Source organism: Acanthaster planci, linkage group LG21 (assembly GCF_054643075.1).
Source record: "Acanthaster planci isolate LZ-2023a linkage group LG21, COTS_SCS, whole genome shotgun sequence".
NCBI lineage: Eukaryota > Metazoa > Echinodermata > Asteroidea > Valvatida > Acanthasteridae > Acanthaster > Acanthaster planci.
This window is the reverse complement of record NC_141797.1, coordinates 7900768-7927525: the sequence shown is the minus strand read 5'-3', so window position 1 is coordinate 7927525 and position 26758 is coordinate 7900768. Positions and strand designations below refer to the sequence as shown.

Sequence of the window (26758 nt, the reverse complement as noted above, 5' to 3'; positions counted from 1 at the left end):
ACTGTCAGACGGAGAAACTGTTCAAAACATCCCACAATAACATCCGCTACTACAGAATGAAACCAGTATTATTTCTACACCGACTTAATGCTTAAAACAGTAATTGGCAAAATACAATTACTGTATCAACCTGAAATTGAAACTTGCTATTGTATTGTTAAGAGTCTGCTCTACAAATACGCCTACCCTCTTTTGTCCTGGGGCTAATTTCATAGCGCTGCTTAAGCCAAAAATTTGTTCGAGTGCCAAGAAACCTTGCTTGACAAATCAGCCAGCCAGCCAAAACTTCTTGTGATGTACAGAATATTGTTTTGGAATGATCTTTACCTGTCTTTTGGTTAGTTGGTGAGCTGGTAACCTTTGTTTATTAAGCAAGGTTTTTTCGTGCTTAAGCAAATTCTGTGCTCAAGCAGCTCTATGAAACTGGCCCCTGGACTCTCAAACTGATCTCCAAGCAAAACTGTATGAATTGGTTGTCCTGTGACCCACTTGGAGAATTTCAGCCAACCCTAGAGTGTAACTTCTACTCTTGTTTTTTCATCCGGTGATTTGCAGCCATGACTAGTCAGTGATGTAGAAAAAAAGCCAACTGGTACTGGTTTATGTATGTGCATATAAGGATTGCAGATTTGAGCCAAAGTTGAATTACACCCGCAAATGAAGTCGCAAGTGACAGGGGTCAGCAGTGCCAAAGGAATGCCTCGGTCACTTTTGCGGGGACAGCTTACGAACATGAGACTGCATGTACAGTACAGGTGACTCGCGTTTGATTTGAAATGGCTGTGATTACCGAAATACTAGTAGCAAAAGGTGTCAATGGGGCCAAAAAATGGGACTTGACCAGCAGCTTTCACCCAAATGAATCCGAGACATGAAACAAACCAGTTCATTCTCAGCAGTCAGCAAGTTCAACCTACGGTAATCTCAGCCAGTTCAAGTGTATTTCAAAAAGGAAAGGTCATTTGAGATTCGAACATCTGGCATCACTCCAGTCTCAACTTGTTCAGTGTGGTTCAGTTCGCGTACGGTCGAGCAGATAGGGTCAGACAACATAGATTCATGTTGTAGACAATCTAGAATTAAATGGAATATATCTGAAAATAAGAACGTGTCCATATGAATTGGAAGTTTACTTGTATATGCACCCAAATGACAAAGCTCACCATGTGAAGGGTTTTCGCAGATTGCATCACATACATGTATAACAAGAACCTCTTGGAGAATTTAAAGCATTTGCAAACTCCATGATTCCATGCAAGTACTGGTGCAAGGTGCATATAAACCAACACTGTGATGAGGTTAAAAAGAAATACAAGACAAACAGCATGCTACGTACATCGCACACGCACATGTACAGCGCTCATGCATTTTGGCACATGTACATGAACACACGAGAGAATATGCATGCAAACACAACAATGCAAAATCCAAAAGGAACACTGTGGTGTCCTGACTCCTCAACCTGGATTGAAGGACCGAGGCTTCTGGCTTGCCTTGCAGATGCACTGAACACTTCGACTTGTTTCCGTCCAAATTTTAGTGCCCACGGACGCTTTCTAATTCTGAACACCAGGAATTACCAGTACAGTAGGTGACGTGGTGGGACGAGGGGGCGGCGAGAGAATGCACACATCCTTGTTCCATAGTTGTGGGGACAAACACAAGATATTGCAGGGACTGAAAAGATTAGGGGGACAGACTAACATCCCCAAAACGCAGTCCTAATTTGCCTAACAAAAGAAATGGTCCCCTTAAGCCACTGAAGGCTTGCCGACAACTGCACATACATGTACATGTATGTCCAAGTATACCCTTGATTTGGTGACCTTCAGATCAACTCCAGTTTCAGGTCGGCAAATGTCCCCTGTTTGTGTTGGTAATGCAATATTTGCCTTAGAGAATGTCAAAGTGGTTCCTCTCCCTTCTTGGTTCGGACATCATAAACTGGCATGGAGGCCAACAAACTGCCTCAGGTGAAGGAAGTGAGACGTCACAAATTTCCTCAAGGATTTTCTAAATTCTTTTCTGAGAGGATGGCATGAGAAAAGGATGGCAAAAGTTAGAAGCCACACAAAAGGATACAAGGGGACATTTACAGATGTTCACGTGTAAAGAGTGTTAGGCTTTCCCAGCCATCTTCTTGCAAAAGGGAATTTAACAAAGACGGAAGAAGTGGCAAAATATTTGTTTCACGAACAGCACGAGAAAAAGATGGTAAACTTGAAGTCACAAACTCAAGATTATCAAAACAAGAAGGCAAATCCTTGACAGATTCTCCAACCATTGTCCAAATATTTTTCCAACCTGGAGGCAAGAGAAGAAGCAGTCAGAACCTTGGGATTCTCAACCTGTTTTCCCCATTTCAAAAACCGTACATATGCAGAGAATGAGCACTCTTGAGTGTTTCCTTGACACGATGCGCAAATTCTGTTCAATGCATTCCGAGGTCATGCAGTCCGTTCTGGAGATCTTAAAAACAAAATTTCTGGAGTTGCCACAATGCACACTACCAGGCATGCAGACGAGTCCGTCCCACCACTCACGTGATGTCCCGGCCCAAACTCCTCGTCCGACTCATCATAAGTGCTGGTGCTGTCGGCACGCACCATCTCCCGCCCCCTGTATCCCACCCTGGTGCTGTCAGTGGAAATTTGCTGCTGCTGCTGCTGGTTGTGGCGGCCGCCGGCCGGAGCCGGGGGGAGTTCCAGTGGGCGGTTAGGTAGCATGATACGGAGGCTGCCTGTCCCACCAGTGCTGCCCTGTCGCTGCTGGAAGGTGGACATCTTGCCGTGGTGGAAAGAGCGGCTCTTGCCGATGCCCGCCACCTGCCGGGCATTGCAGTATGTGGGGTCCGAGGACGAGGTGGTCTCGGGGTCGCTGGAACGGTCCTGCGTGCTGGACCCCCTCCGGGGGCCGGGGACCGTGTTAGCCTGGAAGGGTTTCTTGATGCCCTTAGGCTGGGAGCGATACTTCTTCTGCTGCTGTTGCTGATTGTGTTGATCATTCTGTTGCTAGATTGAAACACACGTACTCATATCATGCAAAGTCGCATGAAGAGTGAAACGTGTCTAAGCCACATTTACGTGTTTACAGCTAAACGCTCGTTCTTTGAGCCCAAACTTCTTGCCAATCAGCTAGGCCTGCCACTACCATCCAGACAGAGTATACTAAAGGATGTACATTTATGTAAGAGCATCCAGGCACTGACTGCTTACAGAGTGAGGACACAGGGTGCACCCGATGATAAGGAATTCCAATGTATCTGCTTAAAATTTAAACTTCTTATTCTTAGCTGGGAGTGCATGGTTGTCCCTCCCTTCTGTCAGGTACAGAAAGGTTCCATATCCCGGTAATGTGGGGTGCATTCTCTAAGGCAAAATGACGTCACACTTCGTTCAAACATTTGCCAGGCTGGGACGTCCAGAATTTTTGTTTTTCATCTGGATCCAGTTTCATAGCGGCGCTAAGCTCACAATTTTATGCTTTTTATTTAACAGAGACAGTAAGCAGCAAGCACGGCAAAAAGCACGCTTACCCTATTGGAGGAAATATTCACTTTACGAATTAATGGAAATCTCTATGCGTGTGCAACCGTAAGCACAACCAGGCCAAGCAACGCCATGAAATAGCGCTTAAGGATTGCGAATTTTTCTGCTATCGTAGGCATACCTTTTCGGCTTTAGCAATTCATGATTGAGCCCTGGCTTCCATACAAAAATGCATGTTCCAACAAAGCGTGACGTCATTCAATTTGTGGGCTGTAGTGGTGAGTCTCGGTAGATAGAGTCCGGTACAGCAAAAGCTACACGTACAGGATTCAACAATCACTGGTGCATGGAAAAAACCTACACTTCAAAAAAAACCTGGGTGTTACGTTTAACACCCCCAGTGTCATCAGCGGTGTTATCGTGCCGACACTTTCAACAGGTGTTAAAATTTTTGGTGTTATTTCAACACTGTGGGTGTTATTTTTTAACAGTGTAAAACTTGTACATGTACATGTAGGTGTGTAAAGTCACACCAGCAGTGTTAAAGTAACACATTATGGTGTGGTCATCTGATAACACCAAAAGTGTTGTTTTAACACCAGTTTTTGCAGTGTAGAGAACAGATGAAATTGGTATAAAAAGGTACATAACACTAGAGGTATCATGTCACCAAGCTAGAGGGAAAATGTTGCAGTAACCTACATGTAGTTGGTCTTGGCTAAGACATACCAACAACAAACTGCGAACAACAGAAGACGCTGAATGACACCATGCAGATCCAAAGTTCACAGGTGTAACAGGGTGTTAAGATCAAACAACCATACAGGTGACACCACGTGGAAGAGTGGATTTTTTTTTACCTGTGGAAGTCCCTGCTCGTTATAATAGGCATTGGGGTCCCCTTCTGTATAGTCCTGGGTATACACGAGCATCGATACAGACGTGAAAAATACAGCTTAAATAAGACTTATCAGGTCTAAAAGAAAGAGAATGATCTTTTTGCAAGGCTGGACCTATCAAAGAGGGCCTTTTTTGTACCCAAACACGTCCCTTTTGGGCCGACACACCACAACTGTAAACCCTGTGGCGTGGAGTATGCCATGCAATTAGCTTTAACCTGAATGGGCACACAGCCAGGAACCTGGGGCCAATTTCATAGAGCTGCTTAAGCACAAAATTTGCTTAAGTGTGAAAAAACCTTGCTTGACACATCAGGTTACCAGCCAAAGTCCATGTGATGTATATTGGTTGGGAATGGTACTCGCCTGTCTTTTGGTTGGCATGACAATCACATAGATTTTGAGCTGGTAACCTTTGTTTTTTCTGCAAGGTTTTTTGTGCTTCAGCAAATTTTGTGCTTAAGCAGGTCTATTAAATTGGCCCCAGAAGTATACCAAGGCAGAAATGGCATTTAAGCATCAGCCCAACCTTTTTGATGTTTTGTTGCAGGTGAGGGCAGCACTTGTACACGGAACCTGTCAGACCTGTATCCCCTTCATTGAAACCATGTGTTCCAAAAAAAATCATTTAATTTCGAATTTGATACCAAGCGCATGAACTCAACTGTGTATTGAACACAAGATGGCATGTTTCTAAGCAACAATGATGCCCCTTTGGTGGGGACACACCACCCAAGCACACAGGTTCACATGTGTGGCCAACTTCTGCAGGAATGTTCACATGTGCTGGGTGCCCAGTTGAAATGATCCCTACCAGCCTTTCTCTTCTCTGCCACTTGAGGGGGTGCTTCTAAACAGAGCACAGAATAAACTGAATTGAATAAGATACGCATGGTACGAATATATGAAATGTATGCAAATACTCACAGGTGCAGACTGGTTGTCATCCCAGTCATCGTCGTCGTCCCAATCATCCTCGTTCCCAACAGAGTCCTGATGCTGAATGCCCGAAGAGCTGACCGCCTGAGACAGAGGTTGAGAGTGACAAAAATCAAGTGAAAGTGGAGACCCTGGGGAGAATCTGCATTGACCTTTGACCTATGTTAAGATCATCGTACATAATGTACATAAGAAGTTAAATGAACGTCATGACTTCCTGATAACATGATATTAATTTACCACTGAAGAAAATTAACAATTCCATTTTCCTCAAATATGGAAAGAAATATTTTCGGTACATTTCTGACAGCAAAACAGGAATAAACCTTACAAAAACAAAACTGGGGTACGGTTTCACTCCTGTTTTCACGGCTAATTAGATACAGGTACATGTATGTTGCAATGAGTTTAGACAATTAATAGCAAAGCCGTGATACTGACCAGTGTGCATTGTGGTGTCTTGCTTTAAACAACATGAAAAAAAATGGCAACATCATGTAGATGATGAATAATTCAAATTAGAAAATGAAAGTGTAGTTGGCGACTAACATCAGCAAAGAGCAAGTTCACACAATAAATCATAGTGAACTATAGTTTGACTAACACTGCCCAAATGATGGACGGTTTGGCCTATCCAGTTGACCATTTGGGACCAGGCACAGGGGCATGGTTGCACGGCTTGCCCAAAAATGCACCCATGAAAAGAAGGTCCCAGACTCAGTACAATGCAAATTCATACAATGCAACAAAACCAAAAGGGATGATAAATGCCTTTCTGATTTTCTGGCAAGGAACTGGAGATTCTGGGAGAAAATAAGAAAATTCAAAACTTTTGAAAGCCTTGAACATTTATCTCAAATGCACAATTTTGTAGCCACAAAGAAATGGGAAACCAGCTGATTTGAGGAAAACGTGTGCCTGGATTTAAAACCGTACTGGTAAAAATGCTTCATCAAAAGTAACAAAATTAATGGGCCGTACTGGATGATGACAGTAGACAAATGTGCCACAGACCTTATCCACAGGGGCAACCAGTTTTCATCTCATTCCCTGCATTTATCATATTCACAGTAATACACGGTGGTGCCAGACTATTTTGGGTTCCAAACCTCACTTTCGTTTTTTTTAAAGAGGTTTGAAACATTTTGATCATTGGTCATAAATTTTAAACTGGCATTACATTGTAAATTGTGATGATCTTCTATTTCTTTGCTTTCACTTTTATTCTGTTCCCAAAGAAAAAGTTAACGTCCATTTCAAATTAACACAGCCGACAAGCCTCAGAATTAACGCTTACCCACTTACTGGCAGTAAGTGGATTTTCACAAGCGGTAATTGAATTTCAAAATGGGTAAGTTGCTGGGTAGTGTGAATAAAAGCCATGGTGGAGATTGAGTGAAGTTAATGATGAATACACGTATGAATAAATCATGTATAAACAGAGAAAAACTTGTGTGGATGTTTCTATTTTCCCTTAGCTCCTGTAACTTATTCCCTCCGGGTTTCACACAGACCTCCGGGCCTGAAACAAAGCTAAATTGTTTACACTGCAATCTGCCATCCCGTACTGTACATAGGATTGTTCAGACACCAGACAGCAATGCACGTGACTGAATCTACTGCATGTACGTGAACAGTACGTGCGTAAAGTGATATGGATCTGTGTCGCTTGAAGTACAAGCCTTAAACAGCATCCTGAGACCATCCAGTCATTGCGTTGTGATTGGCTGCCAATGACACATCAATATTCATACATGTGTAAGTGGAACTCATAACAGCGTGAGCAGAAGTACAAGTAGTGACGAACAAACTCCACTATGACTCACAGTAGCAGACATTTCACTGTGCATTTACGGCTTGAAATAAAGCTAGTTCATTTTCGCTTTCGCCAATAAAGAGTTTCGTGACAGCTGGTACAGGGCGCGAAAACATATTGTGTCAATTGTCTTCGTGTGGGTTTTAAGTACTTTGTGTGCATCGTTTTGTACGAGCTTTCAAATAATTTTTGGACATTATCTCATCGAGATACAGTCCATCACTAATGTACATGTACAAGTGTCCGAAGAGGCCCTTCCCCAACGTATATTAATATGCACTGCATGCTCCGTGCTTGTCTAGTGCAGATGTTTTAACCACTCGACCACCGAGCTTGCCGGGGTTGGCTGGCCGGTCCGAGTCAAGTGAAGCAGAGGGTACCGCAAACTATTTTCAAGATGTATTTTTGCATTGGGGAGATGTTGATTTATATAACGGGTTTTGGCTTACCCAACATATATTAATAAGCACTGTATGCTCAGTGCTTGTCCAAGAGCTTGCGAAAAAAAACTCACAAGCTTACTCAGGTGGGACAAAACCCGTTATATAAATTAACATCTCCCCAACGAAAAAAAAAATACCTCTTGAAAAAAAAAATACATCTTGAAAATTGTCCGAAGAGGCTCCGACTTGGATACAATCTTTGACAAGACCGATCCTCAAGTTACGAATCCGCAGAAAAAACAGTGGATGGAATACACCACAGACCATCAAAATCACTTAATTAAAAAAAAAAATTCCCCCAACCCAAAATTGTTTAACCCAACACTTTGGAAGAAAAACAAAAGACACTTTTTTCAATGTACAAGGACATGTAATAGGAAGCACAACTATTATTTTGTTTGGCCTAATCTAACATTAAATAAACTGGTAAGTCATTTTTAGGAATGGGTAAGCGGAAGTCAGCGGTGGGTACGTGGTGGGTAAATAAAAAAAAAAGTTAAATTCGAGGCTTGGTTGCCAACCTGTGAATGAAGCCTATTGCTTTCAATGATAAATCGGATGCCATCAAGTGTTTCAAGGGGTGGGTTCCCAAACAGTGGTTCTAAATCCCTTTCCTAAGTCAGCTTCAACTCTCCCATTTAGTTCGGTTTTGAGCTCCTCAAGTTAAACTCGACTTCACCGTTCTGTCTGAAACTGAGACATCAAATGGTCCGATACAAGGCCAAAAACTTAAACAATTTTCATTTGGATCAAAAGGCAAATACTGAAAAGTGAGTCTGGATTCGCAGCTGAAACCAAACATCTGACAGAGCTGCATGTAAGAGTCGGACAAATGCCCAGATCTCCCTGTCAGCAAGATGACGTCCGATTCCCAATGTGGACCATGGTACAAAGTTAGGGTCCATTTGGGGATGAGATGTTGATGACTGATGCGAGGAGTAAATAAGTCCCAACGGTTTAATACCCCTTGTTGCTCTTGTTCCAGCTTGTCCCACGGATCGTCGGAGGCGGAGAAGGGCTATATTCATAGGATGATTAAAAGCAAAACCTACTGGACTAGAGGCAATAAAATACGTGCAGCAGCCACATGTACAATGAATGGGACATGAATACCCTACATGTATCCTTTGCCAAGTTGACTTGTATCGCGCACTACGTGTATAGGTGACCCACCATCCCAAAGCCAGGCTGAAGTCAGTAACTTCATAACCCTAAAATAGTGGAACTTCCTCTGTTCAGATTTTGATTGGAGTTTTACAGCTATCTCTACCCGTAAGAAGCTTACTGCAGACAGAATTTGGATTTAACAAGGATCACTTTAAAGTGCAAAAACAAAGCTGAAGAAGAGGAATTGTCCAACGTCACAAGTATCGACTTCAGCCTGGTTTTGGGATGGTGTGCTTTCAGAGGGCTTGTGGGGGGAAAATTTATCGGGTTTGCTAGCTTGGGACTTGAACCTATAACCTCTTGCTTAATGATGAAAGGCAAGATAAATATTCCAATTTACATCTCCTTTCTTCAGAGATGCAAATTTCTATGAAGGGTTAACAACAAAAACTCATGTTTTGTTCATAAGTCAAGTTTTAAAGATCAGCTGAGAATTCAAAGAAACGCAAAGGCAAAACGAATGTGATGTCACGAAACACTTGATTCAGCATTCGTTGGAGTTGCAGTTCATCTCGCTGTTGAAAAGCTTCGGCGTAAAGTCTCGCTTAGCAAAGTCTCGTAAATTTGCACAAAGTTGCGCTCGCTTTATTAACCAGGCTGCAGCCCCGTCCATGAGTCCACGTATCATCACTTTCGGTAACAGCACTAACTTTGCTCTCTGGTAGCTGTACCACTTGGCCCCCCAAAAAGACTCAGACATAATTACCATGTGAGCTGCATGTATAAAATCCCGGGGCCCAACTTCATAGACGTGCTAGGCACAATATGACTGCAACACAAATTTATGTGGCAAGCAAAAACTGCCAACGCCCTGGAGCCAATTTCATAGAGCTGCTTAAGCACAAAATTAACGCAAGCAGGAAAAACTTTGCTTAATAAACAAAGATACCAGCTCAAACTCTATGTGATTGTCATGCTAACAGCTAAATACAATCCCAAAACAATATACATCACATAGAGTTTTGGCTAGTTACTTGATTTATCAAGCAAGGTTTTTTCCGACTTAAGCAAATTGTGTGCTTAAGCAGCTCTGTGAAATTGGCCCCTGTTGTAAGATAAATGTACAGATACGATGCATAACATTTTAGCCAGTCACCTACATGTACTCTTGAAGAGCAAATGTTTTCCTTCATTAAGTAGGAAATATCTGTGCTTAGAGGGTCTATGAAATTGGCCAAAGTTGACTGTAAATATTGCTCCTCAAAAATGGAGAGAGGGGTGTGATCCCCAGAAGCCACTGTTACCGAGTTAGTTCCTGGTGGGGGCGGTGGTGGTTGATCAGGTTGGTCCCAGGAATCAGCTCCAGAAGCGCCCTATATACACAATGTATACATTCACAATAGACCGGTACTGGGTACCTACATGTAAATGTATACTAAACAACAAACAGAAATCAAGCTCCTTCCATATTTGTGGTTTTGGCTTCGTCTTTCTACATGTACACGGGTAATTCCAGAAATTAGGGTTTCAAAAGTGTGACATTTTTGTGTCCCTGTGACACCTGACCTTTGTTATTTGATATGGAAAATATTGCCCGGATTGATTTCAAACTACTACAATTTGTTTGGCAGGTAATCTGCATTAGTTCATCACTCTTGAAAATTAGAAAATGTGTTCGGAACTCACAAAATCATATGTCAGATCTGACAGGGACGCAAAAGAAAATCGACTCCTTACTTCTGGAATTACCTACATACAAAATTCAATAAATTTTTGAGATTGTTGGAGGCAAAGCATGTTTTTGTAAGCAAGAACTATCTACTACTAGAAATTGCCATTTGTTCAAATACAGTACTTCATACATTTGTTACAGGTAAGGACTTATCCACCAAGTACGGAAAATCCATGTACAGTTGTACATGTATTTGCTCAGCAAAACTGGGTTACCAGCCTAAAACATCATTGGATACCGTGCACGATATGGGAACGATGGGTACCCTCCCACATGTCCAATCCCTATACACATTCTACACTAATGTTACCTAACACATCCCCCCTGAAGTCTGTAAAGTATTCCAGAGATTCCGATCAAACAACGACAAACACAAAGGCGGGGGGGGGCTTCTCTCCGCCCCATATCTTGCATCATAAGCTCTTTTGTGTACATTTCTCGTGGCTGGCTCCCAGCTGAGTTTTGCGGAGCAGATAAATCCAAACTGTATGAAACTGGGCCTTGGTAAGGTCCTGAAATTTTCATAGAGAATGAATCGCGCTGACATTTTGTGCATTTCGTGGCAGACACACAGAACTTTTTATAAAAATGAAAAACGGTGCTGCAAATACGACCATGGGGAAAAAGTCGACAACTCACAATGAATCACCAAAAAGTGTTGACAACCGCAAGTACATCATTGAAGAAAGCTATCAACCCATAATACAATGAATACACCATTGGAAAGTAATGCACACAAGTGATCCAATATTATACGCAAATCATGTACAAATGTACATGAGCCAAACATAACATGAAATTAAGATAACGTCATTACCGACTCAAAAGTGGGCGGTGCTGGTAGATCCCTTACATCCTGCTGGCTCATCTGAGAGGAGAGAAGTGTTGGTGTATTGAAATACAGGAAGTCATATAAAGTTCCATGGCGCAAAAATGTGACAGATTGACCGATCAATAAATGTACAGTGCAGTGGCAAAATGTCCTGATCTGAAAACATGATGTTGGAACTGAACATACATGAACATGTACAGTGCATGAACATGCATGTATACCGGCTCGTGTACAGGTGATTTTCAATTTTCTAATGGATAGGCAACAAGTGCTCACATGTAATCAACCCACAGTGTGATGGACGCTGGTGTACCATGTACATGTTCAGTAGTATGTGATATAAACAAGCTGCATGGATAATGCATAATTCGTGCTACTTGCGACATACGGGTAAAGAAATGCATGTAGGGGAGTGAATGATCAGTGGGTTATCTAGTAATCTACAAGCCTCGTCCAAGTGAATAGCTGGGGCTAAGAGTCACATACGTCTATGGGAAGTGGCTTCAGTGGCAAGCCTGCGACTTCCATAGAGGTACATATGATTACCAGCCACAGCCCTAACTTTTGGACACAGCCTAATGATGAGGAAAATGGAAAGGGAGTTACATCTACTGATTATTTGTTATTGATTTCAGCCGCATCAAGTGATTATCTTTGATTGTGTTCAACTGTATCAACTGATTATCTCCGCTAGCTTTCAGCGACATCAACTGATTATCTCTGATCACCTTCAGCTGCGTTCACTGATTATCTATGTCTTCAGCTGCATCTACTGAAAATCTTTGTCTTCAGCTGCATCAACTGATTATCTCTGATCGTCTTCAGCTGCATTCGCTGATTATCTGTCTTCAGCTGCATCTACTGAAAATCTTTGTCTTCAGCGACATCAACTGATTATCTCTGATTGTCTTCAGCTGCATTTGCTGATTATCTGTCTTCAGCTGCATCTACTGAAAATCTTTGTCTTCAACTGCATCAACTGATTATCTTTGTCTTCAACTGCATCAACTGATTATCTCTGATCGTCTTCAGCTGCATCAACTGATTATCTTTGTCTTCAGCAACATCTACTGATGATCAAATTTTGATAACAAAACTGAAGACTGTTATACATGTATATACAGGTCAGCGGATGGTTACCTGCCGTGGCGGTTGATCTGAATGTAATTCCAGACGAGCATAATTGATCAGTAATCATCACTCATTCGCTGAAGTGTACGAGGACCTGATCTTGGGCTGGTCAGTCGGTGATGTCATTTATGTTAATGTTAAGGATGCTGGATTGGGGGAAAATGGGTACGATGGAAAAGGAAACTATTTTGAATGATTTTAACTGTTTACTGATTTTAAGGGATCATACAGTTGACACCTGCCACCAGATCCCACAAAATGAGTCTTTTGAGGAGACTTTGGTGTTACACATGTAGTTCACAAAACAAGTGCTCTGTTTTGAAGCATGTAAATGTACCGGGTACATGTACATGCACACATATGTACAGCACATCATTAAGTTCCCCATTCTTTTGAAATTGGGCACCATACAAGTGAAAATGTGGAGGTTTTCAAAGAAGCGTCTCAAAGTACTCAAAACTCATTCTGCTCAGTTGGGTTACATGTAGGTACACTTCTTAATTCAGGTCAATGATGGGTGAATATGTGATCTATAATGAGGCGCCGAAGGTGACGAAATGGGTAGTACGAGTGGGTTCTACTCATTTTGATGAGAAAATGGTTAATCATCAGGTCATAAGATGAGAGGTATCAGTTATTGATCGCTCTGATGATCGATTACCGAACTAGCTGCTGGAGGGGGTGGAGGTGGGGGCGGGGCATCTTCAGGTGCATTCCAGGTATCCACCATTACCTTTAAGAATGAAAAAAAAAACCAGCATTTCCTGTTTCAACTGAATGGACTTTCAAAGAATGAAAAGCTTGATGTCCAAGTGTCTATTTCCTGGAATGTACCAGTACATATGTACATTATCCAATACATATGTAGTTCATGTTTTTCTATCCTATGTACCATATTTATTCGTGGGGTCATTTTCACTTTTCAATGTATTCAATTCAGTTGTCACAGTTGGCTCAACTTAAACAAGTACTGTTTTGAAAGGTTTATCACTTTTATAACACTGGGGGCAGCCAGTGGCGCATACATTTTTAGGGGGTGACTGGAAGCCCAAGAATAGGTGGGTGTACCGGGTACTGTAGGCTGTGTACCGGGTACTGTAGGCTGTGTACCGGGTACTGTAGGCTGTGTACCGGGTACTGTACATCTCAAGCTTTCAACTGAAGAGGGACACTGACTTCTGCTTGGAGTACGGTGTCTGCGCCCCACCCCCTCTAAGCCACTGCACTTTTGTATTGGCATCGTGTCAAGTGTCGAGCCCACTGTCTGCATTAACCGCTGAACGTGAGTGTGGAAAAGGAAGTGCCATGCGCATTCTACAGTGTTGAAAAACGAACAGGTTTCAGAGTAGAGGAGGAAAGGTTGAGGGCCCGACATAAACGATGTATCACAAGCACCGCACTGACTGGTACTGGTGTTTCCACGGCCGAGGCCTTTCCTCAAGGGGAAAAAAAGTTGTGAGAGAAAACAGCCTGAAGTTGTTCTGTATACATGTATGTACAGCGGAAGAGTTTTTTTCCTTTTTTTTTTTAAGTGTTCAGCGTGTACGTACATACATGTACATCCACATACATACGTATGGTGCACTTGTACTGGCGTGTGACTTGTAAAGTCTTGTTTCTGTAAGAATGACCTTGTTTTTATTGCCACAATTACACTACGTGCGCCTCTTGAAAGACCCCCCCAAAAAATTCCGTTTTCAGGGTTCCCTCTCCACGGGTCCCGGGGGGAGACAAAGACACAAGGCACACGTGCATAATTTTCAGATGCTCGGAGTCTGACTCTGCGGTCTTGAGGGGCACGTTGACTCATACGCAGTCAGGAAATTCTTGGCATCCTGGCCCACGTACGTGCGGTCGTCACAGCGAAACAAATGTACTCTCCCTCCCCTCTTCTTAGGAACTGGTGACAGGGAATGACACCCTTCTATTTAGAGAAACTGCCAGAACGAAGTACAGCGTACATTTGTGGGCACGGACAACCACAACCTGTGTTACACTGCACATGTACAACATATAGGTACGTGTATGCAGGGCAGGAACTTCACAGAATACCGCTACCTTGATGTCCCTGGTCTTTGCCTCGAGACCCACTGAAATGTTCTCATGTAGGCAAGTTAATTTTCTAATAAAGAAAGTGCCCTCTGCAAAGGGGATATTGCTTTGCCCTTCAAGAACAAAGTTCCTACCCCGCGGTCATGTGCAAGGACTGGACAGTGTACAGTGGTACCCTAAATTTGTTTAATTTCAAGAACCTGGAACACAAAGATGCTTAGGCAGTGTCCTTATTCCTTGGCTGTAGCTTGACTTTACATAACTCGATAGGGAATGGCGGTAGCCACAACCATAGACTCCTGCATAATTTCAAGCCATAGCCAAGCCATTCGGACACAGCCTAAGCACAGGAACTTGCTAAGCAAAGAAAATATCTGCTTAGCAAAATTGGGTTACCAGCCACAGTGTCCAGCAATTGATATTTGTTGGCACTGGTTCCCAGCTGATTGTTGCTCAGTATAAAAATTTGCTTAATGACAATATCTTCTCTTTATCAGTCCCATCCTGCCTGGCCACCACACTGTTACTTTATATGGGACGTGAATAATTTGTGGAAATTACACATGAGCAATCATCAGCTTACTGGACAAGTTCAGCTGAATCAGGAAGCTTTAGATAGAAACAGACGCACATTACTTGTTGGTATCAAAATGTTGAACTCATATGTTCTACAATAGATAACATTTGGGACTGTCCCTGCTGGTAGACACGACTGCCCCTCACCAATCTTTCCTGAAATCCAGATTTGCTCCAGGCACAATCGTCCAAAAATAACCAAGAACAGAAGAAAAGGGGTTGGTGCCAAGTCGGTTCCCCCCCCCAAAAAAAAACCACTGTGTGTCCAAAAGAAGAAGTTACAATGCAAACAATATCAAATTACCTCATCCATTTCGACCACATCTTCCTCCAGTGCACAATGACGGCAAAACTCGGAAATGACGGGAAGTCAATAAAGAACAAATACATGTAACAGACATTCCAAGTACATGTACATGTACAGTACATGTATGTACAGTAAAGACACATGTACATGTACAGTACATATATGTACAGTAAAGACACATGTACGGTACTCTCAATGCTATAGGGGTTATTCCAGAAATTAGGGGTCAACTTTTTTTTTCGCGTCCCTGTCAGATCTGAAATAAGATTTTGTAAGTTCAGAACAAATCTTCTAATTTCAAAGAGTGATGAATTAATGCTAATGACCTGCCAAATAAATACCGGTAGTAATAGTTTGAAATCAATTCCGGCGATATTTCCAAATAACAATGGTCAGATGGAGCAGGGACACAAAAACATCCCACTTTTGGACCCCTAATTTCTGGAATTACCCATAATTATCACAACTGCATACATGTTACATGTACAGATGTAATATCCATAACATTTTTCCATACTGCACAAGCAACAACGGAGTATCAAATTACATGTGCATGTGCGTCCATTGTACAGTGGCGTACAAATGTACAATATGACCAGAAACAATTCCCAAGTGTTTGCCTTACTGCCTGCACAAGAGTTTGAAGAATCAGTTTTCAGATATCGTGATTTTTTTCCGAATAATGAAACTGCAACATTGAGTCACTCAAACATGTCGGATTGCGAAACATTCGATTTGTCACCATGATGAACTATTCTAAATGTCCCACGGTACATGTACATTTTACATTTCACTAACAAACATTCATTGTTTGGATAATGTGGCATTTTGTCGGTGACAGCGACGGCATTGGATTCCTTGGCAAGCATTTACTCAAAGGATGACTAGACATGCACCTGGGAGAACGACAGCCTGTAATCTGAGCGTGGACATTCCTTCGTTTTCATGTACACGGTACGTTCATACAGTACAAAACACACTGCAAATCTTTTCAAACACGGAAAAAAGGACACAGTTCAAACTGGATCTTAGTTGACAGTTCCACTGACTGTTCCCTCTTCCATTTTGCTGCTGACGGCCCTCACCTTTGACCTTACTCACTGGGGTAATCCACACAAGGTTCACAAGCCCTACATTACGTGGATCCATTTGGTTCGTAGGTCTCCAGTATGTACACGGAATTCATGTGTACAACAATACGAACCTCGTGTTGACCTGACTTAAGGCTGGTTAATGCTGCAGGCCAATACGAAAGTGAAACAAATATGATATCACAAAAAATTTCCAGTGAAATTTCGCGAGTTGAAAATTGTGTTCAACTGTTAACGAATTTGCAATACGAATATATGATCTGACGTCACACGTTCCCGTTCATTTTCGCTTTCACACGAAGTGGTATGAACCGGCCTTTAGTCCACACAAGGTTAACAAAACTTTCATTATTATTTGGACCCATTTGGTTCTTACATACATACTGTACGTGTAGGTTACAGTAAGCACACAGCTTTGTAGGTGTGCACGTAAAACAATAGGCACAGTGAAAGCAATGTCATTCAACCACTTCCGTTCCAGTTCTGTAGACAATGACAAGACAGGATCTCAGATGTATATGTACAGAGACAGGATGTTCCAAACAATGTAGAGTAACATGACAACGTATTTATAGAAGGTCATTGCCCCACGTTCTACAGAATGAGAAGTCAGCGTAGTCATGTACAATGTACATGTGAGGATGTGAGACTTGCATGTAAAGCAAAAACTTTGAATGATACCAACTCCCTGATAATTTTTCCTATGGACCGTGGGAACCTGGCTCTAGGTATCTGTGGGCAAAGTCCCAAACAATGAGTTAACAATGATACCTTGGGTGAAGTCAGTCAATCTCACCTTCTGACCACTGTCAGCAAAGGGGGGGGGCCAGAGGGACAACTGTTTCCCCCCCTCCTAGGGGAGCATTCCCCTCCCAATTTTGCAGGTCCTACGTGTACATGTACAATGGGGCGGGGCTTAATAAATCAGCCTAAAAATGGGCCTGTTTGTTTCACACGGATCTGGATCTCAACTGGTGATCTTCACACTGGTTCAACCCTTCCACTTTGCGGGTTTTGGGGTCCATAAACCAACGAAGGATTGCTGATCGTGATCCTGATCTGTGTGAAATAAACACAGCCAGTGGCTAATGCCTGATGCTGCTAATAATAACGATAATAACACAGTTTTTATATAGCGCATCACACCAAAGTCTCGATGCGCTTCACAAGAAACAAAAATTAAAAGCAATTAATTAATGGAACGGGCAAGTTTTAAGGACTGCTTTAAATTCATTTTCGTTGCTTCTGACAACTGCCCTTTTCTAATTCAAGGTTAGTTTCAAACAGGGGAAGTAGCAAATATCGTACGGGATTAACTGACAACCCCACACAGTCATGCTGATGGACTGATATTACCCAACATATATGTACATGTACACACGTTATGTAGGTACCAGTACCATATATGACACAGCACATTTACATACTGTGCCAGTACGTACACATGTACATGTACTTGGTATTTTGACCTTCATGGAACAGCGAGGCAACACTTTTGGGCCGTGTCCGAAACGGGCTTCCAGAGCTACGGCTAGGTCTACTGTCCGCGTGTCTGCACGCATTTCCATTGGAGCGAGGACCTAGACCTACATGTAGCTCTAGACAAGAGATTCGGATGCAGCCTTGGTTTGTTGTTACAGAATGTATCCACGTGCATGTACTGGTCCAGTACCCTGTAGTACTGTATTTAGAATCCATGCAATTGATGAAAGGTCCCCAATGACAACTGTCTTATGGTACAGTAATTGCTGTAATAGGCCTGAATGTATCTCTTTGTTTCATGCTTGGCAATCTGCCAAATAAAGCACTACGGTATGATATTGTTATTTCATCCAAACTATTTTAAGGATCCAGACTGCACTTGTAAATGTCTGCCATAAATCAAAAAGCTCTGCTACATGTACATGTATTTACGGCACACCGTACGTATGAAGTGTGTAACGTGTACGTGTATATATTGAATTTCTCCATTCAAATTCATCACCATACGATTGATTGCTGCCTACTAAGATTAATGCAAACACATTAATGAGCACTGACGGCACATGAAAGGTTTTCTCCGGTCACATTAAATGGAATTACAAGTATAAAATTAGATTAATAATCTTTGCCTGAATGGCATGTTATTTCATAGACGGTGGATGCGCTTGTTCATCACTGGTTCCATCTCTACTCCCTGAAGAGGATGTGCGTCTGTTAAGTAGCCTCCGATGTTGGGAGCCATAATCAAACTCTACAAATTGAAACTCCACGCTCCCCGAAAAAGTAAAAAATCACACTTCACGTCAGAGTATCACTTTCTGGAATAACTCGGGAGGCTTTCTCTTCCTTCATTCTACTTTCTTTTTTTTCCTTGTCCCCTCACCTCAACGTAGGCCTCGGGGATCAGCCCCCTCTGTTTGTTCGGCATCTCTGCCTCCCACCAGCCGTCACCGACATCTTGCCGGATGATGGTCAGGATCTGGTTCTCCCGGATGACGAGCTCGCCGTTTTCCACCTCGCCATCAAAGTCGTATAAAACTCGAACCTGTGTTCAGGAAAAGATACCCAAATCAAAAAACCAAAAAGACACAAATTGAATAATTGCAGACAACAATGATCATTCTCCTTACAAGTTTATAATTCATTTGAGAGATCTACTTTTCTTTCAATGTTTATATTTAAATTAATTTTAAAATTCTACGTTTTTTAACAGTTTTATTTTAAGCTGCTCCTTTCAGTGACTTTCTTGCTTCCGACCCAATAAATTAATAACAAAACGTGTACCAGTACACAAAACGAAGCTATTAAAACAGGCGTGAAGTGAACACAAATTTGTCATTTTCCAATTATAAAGAATGTGGGGTTTTTAAATGTCAATTTTTAAACGAAGCTATTAAAAACAAGTGTGAAGTGAACATAAATTTGTCATTTCCCAATTATAAAGAATTTGGGTTTTTTTAAACGTCAATTTTTAAACGTGTACACTGTAAACAGCCATATCCACATTGCCAGTCCTGTGTGCCCATGTACCATGTACATGTAAGTGCACTGAACCACCACCTGCAGAAAATGCAGGGTCAAAGGTCCAAAGTAATTAAAACCGTACTGCCATTTATTCACTTTATCCCTTACCAAAACTTACAAATATCAGACAAGGCACGCATAACAATATACATGTACCTTAACCCTAACAGTCCCGAATGCTACAAAGTACTACTTCGTAGTAAAATGTAGTACTCAGCCCTTCGCTTGTAAGAAGACATGACATTATTATTCTCTAAAGCCATAAAACACAATAGAGAAGACAATGCTGTGCTGTGGCACTACGAATGCATGGTTTCATTGTTCTCTGTGCGAGTAACAATGGAATAAACCTAGCCAGAAATAGTAACTTGTAGCGCTAGGTCCTTCAGGCTGAGAGTGTTACTCAGTATTTTGTAGTACTGAGTATTCTGAGCCAAACAACGCCCGGTACTGTAAGGGTTAAAACACGAGCATGAGACAGCATATAGGTGTCAGCGGTGTGATCCTTATCACCATGATTATTAAAACTGCAGATACATCAGTGCACACAATCTGGTACACTTTTAACCCTAACCGCCAAGCACATTTTTTGGCTTACAGTACTCAGTACTACAAAATACTAAGTAATAGCCTGAGCCTGAAGGACCTAGCGCTACAAATTACTACTTCTGGCTAGGTTACTTCCATTGTTACTCGTACAGAGAACAATAAAATCATGCATTTATAGTGCCACAGCACTGTATGGTACATTGTCTTTTCTACTGTATTTTGTGGCTTCAGAAAACAATGCGGTCATGTCCTCTTACAAGCAGCAGCACTGGTTACTACATTTTACTACAAGAAGTAATTTGTAGTATTATGTAGGGTTAGGGTTAAAGATTAATTAAGGTTTACTAATAATCTGTTTACATGTAGGTCATTAAGGCTCTGAGACAAGAGCTATTTTGAGGTTTGGCAGCGGGTTAATCCCATATTATTACCGATAAGGGAAACTCTTTAGTTAAATGCTGCATCAAACTTGGGACAGACACACCTTGTGCATGAATCGGTTTATATGCATACACAGTGTGTTTGCGGCCAGGGTGTATGCACCTGTACTAGGCTTATTAACCCTAACTGCCCAAAACCTGCCATACTCCAACAGCAGGTTTTGGCAGGTTTTGGCAGGTTTGGTTACTGTAGGAACCTGCTGTTGAATTTTGTGAGACTTGGGATGAAAGGCCCAGGGAGATGGTGTTGGATTCTGTGTGAGTTGGGACACACAGGAGTCATTGTGTGCAGTGTCTGACTTGCTGTACCAATTGTTGGACTATGCTTGATTTTGTCAGGTTTGGTACTGTTCAATGCAAGTCATCCTATACTGCATAGACCCATCCATACCATATCACTCAAACTCCAACGGGCTCATTCTGTTGGAGTTTATCAGGTTTGGTGCAGTAACCTGCATGTACAAGTACATAGACAAGTACATGAACCTGTTGGATTTTGTGAGGTTCAGTATGCTTCATAGTGCAAGAGCCTAGGGGGTTAGGGTTAAAGCTCAATTAATTAATATTTAGTCTGATCATGGAGATACCTCCATGGTCTGATGCATATAACATTAATAACCGAACCGGATGGGCTTACATGTAACAGAGAAGGTTGGTTAAACTGGAGGGTATGTTATCCTAAGGACATCTTGTATTGTGAAACTTACATGTACAGGTACATGTACACTGTATGCCTCCATGATCACACGTAACGTTGGAGAATCTGCAACATACACCTATCAACGGCATCAAATGTTCTTTTTTACGATGTACATGTATCACATACATCCTTGTGTATATTTTGCCTTTGACATCATTCAAAAATACCTACACCAAAAAAACCACCAAATTTTTAACTGTACATACAGACCTGTACAAAAATATCAAATGGAAACTTAACCTTTCATTGGCAGCTTATGAAAACATACATGTACATGCACGATACATGCGGAAGGTATACCATACATATGTACATGTACATACCATCACACACAATCATTCATGAATGTACCATGTCCATGTCCATTTCTAATGTCAAGTAACATCTGGAGTGTCACATGCATTCCTGATGCTACACCTGTCGTAAATCGGACATGGGTGTCTCAAGTTGGCTCAATGAAGGCCAAATCTGTCCTTTCCATTTTAATCACAAACCTGTATCACTTCCCGCAAATAAATACACGTATACCAATGCTGCAGTTCAAATACATACGTACAATATTTACATGCAGAGTTGGTACCCATACATGTACCCGTACGAGGACAAAATGTGGCTGCATAAAGCATATATGTACATGTATGTACATGTATATTGTGATATGGTCCACCAGTTTTGTAGACAAACAGGTGGAAAATCCCTCGTGGGCGTGCAAAACCACTCAGCTCACATCACTACAGCCTGCAATGTAGACCATTCTATCAAAAATAATTCACCAGACACCAGTAGATTTTGTTAGGTACCCAGGATAGATTTTATGTAATAGGAGTATGGTTTATATAGGTTGCCAGAGAAAAAAACAACCAGTGGCTGACAGTTCTACAGGTTGGTATGGACGAGACTGACCTTACTTGGCCCCAACGGTCAACCAACTGCCATTACCTTTTGCGCTCCCAACATGATCAGGTTTCCTCTGTGCAAGTTTTCCCGGCACACGCCGATCCAGGCTACAGAAACAGCAATTCACAACACACACACTCAAAAAAAAACGACCACTCCTTGTGCCACAGAAGGCACACAGTCCCATACATGTAGGTATGTCCTTCAGGTGATGACTTCATAAAATTGAGAGCTAGGGGAGAAAAAACATTGCCTCAGCTCTGAAGGTTCCTTGAAAGACGATATTTTCGGTGACTCAGGTCTGCCGAGTACAGTATCATGTACCGCGTGGGGGAAAAGTAGACACCCCTATAATCAGAGCTCCAAAGTCCTTGCGGCCAGCAAGCCGTGGACGCCGAGATACACGTACATGTACATGTAGTCTATAACGGTATGACTCACACACACACACACGATCCTGCCTGGGCTGGATTCCAAAAGACAATGCCGGAGCTTGGAGGAGCTCCAGGTCGAAAAAAGCAATCTGAGGCACAAGGCTCCAGAGGAAGTCCGTACCAAGCACTGTCTGTGGTTTCCTCTACGACCCTGATCCAAACTAACATCCACATCAATTACATACACTGTAGTTCCCATTTCATTGTCAAAACATGTACATGTACAGTCATGTACATGTACCAGGTATTACACTGCACATACACACGCATGCATGGGCCCGTACTCACCATAATGTAAAGTATTGTGTACGTACATGTATACCTGGTACATGACTGCACATGTCTATGTGTGAGTAATGATAGGAAAATTGTGCTGCATCTTGCATGCACACATAAATTCCTGATTTCCTGTGTCTAGTCTATGCAGCGTGTGCATGTGGTTATAAATATAGACACTGCACCTCAGGTACATGTACAAGCAGTTGCCGGTACTGCAGAAGTTTTCATAAATTGAACCAGTGCTCCGTCCATCTGGCATGCCCTCTGCCGTAACCGTACATGTGCCGTACATCACGTTTGACATGGGCACAGATTGTACTAAAAGCTTACATGTACAACGTATGTATGTAGAACATGAAAGAGTCAGCGCTTGCCAGTGCAACCTCTCTCTCAACTCAGCCGGGAAAACTGTGCTCAAAGGGGACAAAGGCTTGTAAATTTTATGTAAATCCAATTCACACGAGGGTTGACCTGTACACATGTAAATGACAACCCTTATTTGTGTATGTATGTACATGTACCGTAAGCCTATCCAGGAAATAAAAAACCCATCAAGTATGACACATGAGAAAATCAAAGGCAAAGACCAGGGGCATCGAGGCAATTTGCCTCCAATGCCTCAGTGAAATTACACGTATGTTTGGTTTTCATGTGTACAGTAAATTATCTCATCCCTCCTAGTATCATTCAAAATCCATTGAAATGATTAAGGGTTTGGAAGATTTCATAGGGTTGAAGATTGAACTTGTGTAGTAGAGCCTATTCTACATGTACATGTCTCTCTAACTCCTCTCCCAATTCTTTAAAAATCAATGAGCGTTTTTGGTGGATTTTACGGGGTCAAAGGCATCAGCCCAGCCAGCATACAGTACATGTACAATGTGGTCTGGTATGTAACCAGGGAGAAGAGTACGTAGGTTAAATATGAAACACGACCATATTCTGTACACCTGTATCCACGTATGTACATGTACGTGTATACTCCTACAATATCCATGTTCCAAACATGCTCCTTTTCAAGGCCCACTGTATCAGTGTTTCATGGGCATTGAGGATGACCTCCCTCGGTGACCTTCAGTTTTGACAGTTAGTATTATTTTCGCCGGACGTCCAACGGCAAGAATGCAAGCCATCCAGGAAGGATCAAGGGTTCACATTTCCTCCATCCTATCCAGGGAGCTCAGTCTCTGGCTGTGTTGGCTCCCTGTCGGATATCCACAAACATCTCTACCTCCGTTGTGGAATTTTTTTTTCTTTTTCCTACTGCATGATGTAAGCAGTTTTGTACATGTAGCTTTTGAAGGGTTTTTGGCAATGGCTCTGTGCCATAACAGTTGGGGGCTATGGCATCCAGTCCTGAGCATTTAAAACAATTCATTCTCCTGGACGAAGAGAGGCACATATAGAGCAAAGTGATCCACCCACAGTGACCCACCATTCCTTCACCAGGGTGAAGTACATGTACCCGTACAGTAGGTAGCCCCAGAATGGTAGGGTCAGACGTCTGCCCTGCTCCCTCCGTCTACCTCGCTCGAGGGAGCAGGGCGGACGTTGGACCCCACAGTTCCAGGGTGCACAGCAGGTAACTTCATATCCCTGGAACAGAGGGACTTCCACTGATCATGTTCATGGAAGTTCCACAACTGTCACTGCCTGTCACTACCAAAGCTTTCTGCGGACGGAATTTAGACTCTGAATCACTTTGAAATGTAAAAAATGTGCAAAGTGTATAAAAAAGTAAGAGACGGGAATTGACAAACATCGTGATGACCTACATGTACATGCACTCCAGGCCCTGGATTGGTGGGTCACATGCCACCAGCTGCTGGATTCGAACCCTTGACCCCATCACGTGTTACAATGTACATGTACATGAACCATTTAGCCACATGCCATAATGTTAACATTATGTTATCGGTACTGTTACTAGTGTTAAGAGGAGACTGGCAACCTACAGTAACACTAGCAAGATTTAACTGATCAAATTATAAAAAGGACTAAAAACTAATCGAACAAAGGACATGGGCCTACACGTATACAACCATACATGTACCTGTACATGGCTGCTTTTAATTAATAAGACTGATTCTAATTTAACGGGAAGGGGATGTGTGACATCAATACCTTTTTTGTGATGGTTCTGATTTTTTAAATGCACAGAGATTTGAATGTGATTTTAATTAGTGATGGGTAAATGGATTGGTAAATTTACTAGCTTTTCATGTTTTGTTTGTTCTATGTGTAAATGTGTCCAAACTTAAGGGACCCCAATGGAAATAAGCCCGTGTCATTGGCTTTCTTGGGTTATTCCAAAATGAATCAACCGTCTCTTGTTTTCTCTATACATACAGTACATACAATTGTTACTTAATTGATTGATTTCTGAATAAAATAATAATAATGCACATGTACAAGTTCAAATAATCTATGCAAAGCACTGTGCATATACCGGTACATGTATGTGACACTGCATGCACGTACATGTCCATGTAATCCATACATGAAACACTATACAGTCGAACCTCGTTAATAAGACTAAGAGGTGCTTGGCAAATTACAGGTGCATGTACTTTGTATTATCAGGAATCAGAAACAACGGAAAACAAAGGGATTGGGACCTCAAAATGTCCTCGTTCAAAGCAAAATCTTATATTAACTGCGCTCTTATTAATGAAGTTTAACTGTAATGACACCCATGTACATTCCCTATGTTCATGTACATGTACACATGCACATTATCCATGAACACGGCATACACAGTTGATGTTGAAACACAAAACTCCTTCTTTCAAAACAGAAACCGTACATGTACATGTACCTCAAGTACACATGTACATGTACACTAATTAACCACCAGCAAAACTGAGTATCAATCAGTCCTGGTTTAATGATTAAACAAACTCGGTCACGCCAGTGCATGTCCTTCTCACCCGCTTCACAGTGCGCCCAGGTTGCCTTGCTATCCAGGTTTGCTTTGGGTTTCAGCAAATCTGGGCAGCATGCAGGCACAGGGCATGCATTCGTTCTCTTCTGAGCAAGGCTCACATTTTAGTATGTATCAGTACATTGTACTTTAGTGAGTCTAATTCGAAATTTTTTTTATTTCAGTTGTCCGTGTTCGTGGAAGAAAAAAAAGTTGGTTCACAAATCAACAATAAGCCTTTTGTACATCTGTAAATTTGAATAAAATCTGGTACACTGAGCTTTCTGATTGCACATGCACATAACAATTTGAAATCCCCAGACTAAAGACACTGTTGCCATACCTCGTGATTCGAGGCAAGCTTTTGCATAGCGACCACCATCTCTGGAATGGACTGGTTCCTTTGCGCCCTTCTTATCCACTGAAAACAGTGAATTGGTGCAAGGCGTCTCTTATGTAACTAAGCAAAAGCTTGCCCCGACGCACAAGGTACATGTATAGCAATAATGTCTTTTAATAGTATGGAGAATTCAAATTTTTATGTTCATGTGAATTAGAAGAAGGCAGTGTACCAGATTTTATTCAAATTCTCGCAAAAGGCTTGTGTGCATCTCAATGAGCAAGTATAAACACTACATGTTAAATTAGAATACTCGTTACATGTACCGGTACATGTATTTCTAATTCTCGCTTACACAAGAAAAAAGACTTCCCCTTTGAAGGACAGACAATATGGATGCATGAAACTTGAAAGTCTTTATAATTTCATGGCACAATTAATGAACGGGGTATGGTACTACAGTACACGTACATGTACAGGTTAACATGGATGAACCCATGGACATCGCAAGGGGAGGCAGGGGGTACATGTACCGGTACTTCTTCCACCCCCCCAAAAAAGGTAAAACAAGAAAAAAGAAGAAACATGAGCAATATAAAAAAGGAGGATAAAAATCACCAATTTGCCAGAAAATACAAGTACATGTACATCACAACTGACCCCTCCCATCATGAATAATTCATTAGTTTGCAGCCTTTGACCCCCCTCCCTGGAAAAACTCCTGCCCTTCCCTTTTCTGTGTATATCACATATAGTACATGTACATATTGTACTAGA

General features: G+C 41.9%; 1 protein-coding gene across 16 annotated transcripts in view; it reads right to left on the bottom strand.

Annotated features, from left to right (window-relative positions):
- The window catches only part of LOC110983999 (sorting nexin-33-like), a 48196-nt gene that overhangs the window by 15845 nt on the left and 5593 nt on the right, over nucleotides 1–26758 (bottom strand). For 3 of the 16 annotated variants that reach the window (XR_015423664.1, XM_087131233.1, XM_087131235.1), the window contains exons 1-8: nucleotides 22048–22599; nucleotides 18779–18940; nucleotides 13049–13120; nucleotides 11242–11292; nucleotides 9997–10065; nucleotides 8550–8603; nucleotides 5315–5410; nucleotides 2544–3011 (exon numbers count right to left, since the gene is read on the bottom strand). Coding sequence is in view for 15 of the 16 variants with exons in the window: in XM_087131233.1 (XP_086987359.1) it covers nucleotides 2544–3011; nucleotides 5315–5410; nucleotides 8550–8603; nucleotides 9997–10065; nucleotides 11242–11292; nucleotides 13049–13120; nucleotides 18779–18940; nucleotides 22048–22065 (990 nt within the window). In the remaining variant the exon portion in view is untranslated. Of the gene's footprint in view, nucleotides 1–2543; nucleotides 3012–4348; nucleotides 4403–5314; nucleotides 5411–8549; nucleotides 8604–9996; nucleotides 10066–11241; nucleotides 11293–13048; nucleotides 13121–18778; nucleotides 18941–22047; nucleotides 22600–26758 lie in introns of those variants that run through there. The other 13 variants (XM_087131241.1, XM_087131234.1, XM_087131236.1 and 10 more) reach the window with 13 other exon arrangements.